Source organism: Poecilia reticulata, linkage group LG6 (assembly GCF_000633615.1).
Source record: "Poecilia reticulata strain Guanapo linkage group LG6, Guppy_female_1.0+MT, whole genome shotgun sequence".
Classification (NCBI taxonomy): Eukaryota; Metazoa; Chordata; class Actinopteri; order Cyprinodontiformes; family Poeciliidae; genus Poecilia; species Poecilia reticulata.
Window position 1 is genome coordinate 31,002,303 of NC_024336.1, and position 4,053 is coordinate 31,006,355.

The 4,053-nt window shown below is 37.0% G+C and overlaps 1 protein-coding gene across 1 annotated transcript in view; it reads left to right on the forward strand.

Annotated features, from left to right (window-relative positions):
- vps9d1 (VPS9 domain containing 1) overlaps nucleotides 1-4,053 on the forward strand; it is a 29,817-nt gene that overhangs the window by 1,937 nt on the left and 23,827 nt on the right. Inside the window, exon 2 of the mRNA XM_017305455.1 lies at nucleotides 2,873-2,933. Within this exon, the coding sequence (XP_017160944.1) occupies nucleotides 2,873-2,933 (61 nt within the window). The remainder of the gene's footprint in view (nucleotides 1-2,872; nucleotides 2,934-4,053) is intronic.

The window sequence follows — 4,053 nt, forward strand, 5'->3', positions numbered from 1 at the left end:
CTTATTAATTATCTTCATTTAATTATAAACAGTGCAGTAAAGATATGTAACTTATGTTGGTTTCATAAATAATTATTTTATCAATTTTATTGTGACATGTGTGATTATTACTATAGCAATAATTCAGCTTCATGTTATAAATGCATGTTTGTTGCGACTTTAATTCATGAACTAACCTGGTTTTAATTAAGCTCCATCAGACAGAGAGACTTTGATATTGTGAGGTTGTTGTTTTAACTCGTTCATCAATGATTTTATCTTCATATGTTTGCAGTCTAAGCAAATGGAGATGAAAGAGGAAGCCAGAGAAATCAGGTGTTAGAAACCTAAAGACTTTCTGTCTCAGAAGAAGCTCTGACTCCACCAGGTCACCAACCAGCTCTGAGGATGAACCTTCACATCGTCTTCATGATGTAAGTTTGTTTTTTACTGAGCAGCTAGCTACATTTTCAACAACAAAAACTGCTGTGTTACCAACACCATGTGCTTAATAAACATGATTTGATTTAAAGATTTAAAGATAACTGGACAGAATTTATTCTCCTTGTTAATCTAACATTTATCTTTCATTTTTTTATTTGTTGTTGGTTTTCAGGGCCCTGTGATGGACTGGTGACCTGTCCAKGGTGAACCCWGCCTCTCATCTGATGGCTGCTGGAGATGGGCACCACCAGCCCCCCTCACCACCCTGCAAGGATCAGTGTGTTCAGATCATGGATGGAAAGATTTTAGGGTAGTTTGTCTCCTTAAGTCCACATTTAAAACAGCTTCATAGTTAATAGTTAATGCCAACATCAACTGATTCTATGACATTGATGACTATTTTTTTCTACTTCCAACATAAACAGGCAAAGAAACCCAGAAATGTTTTTCCACTCCAGGCATCTGGTCCCAATCATCATCAGTTCTGATGTCACATACATGGCGAGTACAAAACGTCTTAAAATTGTAAGTATTATATTTTTATTTGCCATTTTTCTGTTCTCTTTAAATACAAACACTTTCTCTGTTTAATTGCTCTATTGTTCTTTTTTGGTTTTTGCAGTGAACCGGAATGTTCTGGTTGATCCTCACTTTATGTTTTATTGTCACACTTCATGTTCATGTTCATGTGTTCACTTTAGATGTGTAAACTGATCATTTGTGTTAAGTTTATAATGTTTTGATTAAAATTAGACAGTTTTAAAATGGTGGAACATCTTGTGTAATTAATCTTTCCATGTAAGAAAGATTGTAACAATGTAAATACTGTAGTTATGCATGTCATTTACAAAATAGGTACGTAGGAATAAAGACTTTCACGAGTAATTAAAATTGTAGTTTATTATCAATAGCAGGAAATCAAAAATAAAAATTAAGTGTCCTTTAAATATATTAATAGTATATTTAAAATATATTTGAAGTATATTATATGTTTTTAATATAATTCTGAGACAGAATTATTACACTCAAAATATAATAATTATATCAAAATATAATAAGTTCTGAAATATATTTAAAAAGTATACTCTAAGTACACTTGAAGTTGTTCCAAAAAAGTACATATAGCATACTAAAGTATAGTATTAATTGTAATTTAATACTATTTAAATACTAATAATACCTGAGTGAAGTTTCCCCCCCACCTTCTTCAAATCAGACAAAATGGGTGTCAATCAACTCAGCTGCGTTTGTGCTGCTTTGGCTTTGAAGATATTGATCAAAGTGTAAAGGTCAAAAGGTCAACCAGCCCCCCAACTTTTATGAAATCCAACTTTTTTTATATCTTTAAAATGAAAGCGGCACAAACTAAAATTTTTGCTGCACAAACGTTTGACACCCATTTTGTCTGATTTGAAGAAGGTGGGGGGCGACTTCACCCAGGTACTGCCAAAGTATACTAAGCATAAAATTAGTTGTTCCAAAATAGTACAGTTTAAGTACATCGATAAAAGTATACTAAAGTATGTTAAAATTTAGTATACTAAAGTATACTTTTATTTCACCTGGGCAAAGAAGAGGTTTGGAGTTGATTGATACAGATGAGATTCCCAGTTAACCCAGTGCTGCTCCACCACCGTTAGTTTGCTGTGTTTATAATTATAATTATTAACTCTTTGGTGCTAAAAACTGATTGAAAATCGATTCATTTGCTGCATGTTTGTCTGTTGAGGCTCCGATGGACTGAAAGCAGCTCTTTAAACCATTCAGACGAACAACAGAGACAATCAGATGACTGATTATTACCGCGATAATAACTCAGAAATAGTCCAAATAGTTTAGATGTATTTTATTTCTCTCCTACTTCCGGAAAGTTTCTGTTTATATCATAGGTTTGTTGTGCCTTTCTGTACTTAAGAAAAAGATCAAACGTCAGATATTTCACACCGAGATATTAACATTCATGGAAAACCTTACATAACATTGTAGTAAAGCAGAAAGTACGGCGGCCACCGTAAAAAGTATCAATTATGCAGCATGAACTGATCAGTAGATTATTGGGAGGGGTGTCCCCATGTCCCCATGTCCCCATGTCCCCCTCCGTATGATTCTACTGGACTTCTTCCCTGTTGGAGGAGTTTTTTCTCCCCACTGTCGCCCCCTGCTGGTCCAAGAGGAGGGAGTCTGCTGGGTCTCCTGAGATGGAACCAGTTTAACCGATAGGAATGAAGAACTCGACTAAATGCAGTGATTGAAAACTGGAACGGGATTAGACTGACTGAATATTTATGAAGATAAATCTGTTTTTCAATAAAGTAACATTTATTTCGACTTCAGCTGTTTTTAGAATGTTTGTTCTGGTTACTTCTGGAGGAAAACTTCAGGTTGATCTGGTGTGAAATGCATGTGAACATGACCAGATGTTACCGCTGATGTGTTTCTGTCTCTGCAGGAAGCTTATGGTCAATACCTGCGAACGATCAACTACATCTCACACGTTCTTCTGCAAGAAGGTGAGCCTCAAAGAGCTGCATGCTAAATAATATATTTAGCTAGAATATAAGCTTCAAATCATTACTTTCATGTTCAGCAGTTTCCAGTGAATTACTTCATTTTACATAAATCAGACCCACTTATTGATAGATGCAGTAATATTCATTATTTCCAGACTTGAAATCATAATTTACTGATCATAATTTATTTCATTGCCGCTGCAGTTCCTCAGGCTTCCCCTGGTTTCCTGGTCCAGGTTCACACACCAGGGGCCTCATGCATGAAGCGACGTACGCACAAAAAATGTGCAGCGCCATATTTTACGCACAAGTCGGCGTCAATATGCGCACACTTTTTCGCTGGCGTTAAAATGCGCGGCAGCCGCAAACCTTTTCTGTGAACAATATCAAACTACAAAGTGTCAAAAGTCACTGAAATCCACTGAAACCTGACGACATTCAGTGTTTTTTATACCAAGAAGCATCAAACCTGGTGTTTTTTATTTTCTAAGTAAACAGGAAGTGATGCGGGTCGGTCCAGTTTCTATAGGTCCTGGTGAAGGACCAGCAGGCATTTGGGTTTGGGCCCGATGGTTTTTACCAGAGCAAGAGAGGCAGAAGGAGAACAAGGGAAAGTTTGAACTCTGTAATTGTTTTTGCAAAGATGTGAAAATAAAATCGTCAAGAACAATTTACAAGTTTGGATATTTAAACTTTTTTTGCCTGCGTTGAGAAACTTGACCCCAGGGCCTCAATGGCTTCATGGAACTTTAGTTGGATGTTTGGTTTGACAAACAGTCGCCACTACATCAGTGATCCCTGGTTTATTAAGTAAAACTGATGCATCTCATGTACAGTGATCCCTGGTGTTTCTTGGTGGTGGCGTTCCGAGAATCAGGAATCCGTGCAGTAGTTACCTTTAGTTTGTCCAGTTATCACACAGCATCATTAAATGCTCTACATTTAAAGAACAAAACCTGCTTTCAGGTCAGCGGATGTCCGTGTTCATCCATTAATGTGACCAGGAGTCGTGTCACTACAGCGTCTCCTCCAAGCTGCTGCATCCACGGCAGAGCGATGGATCTCATCAGGCCTCTGCGCTGATTCTGCCCAGGTTTTTCCAGCAGGCATTCAAAGTTTT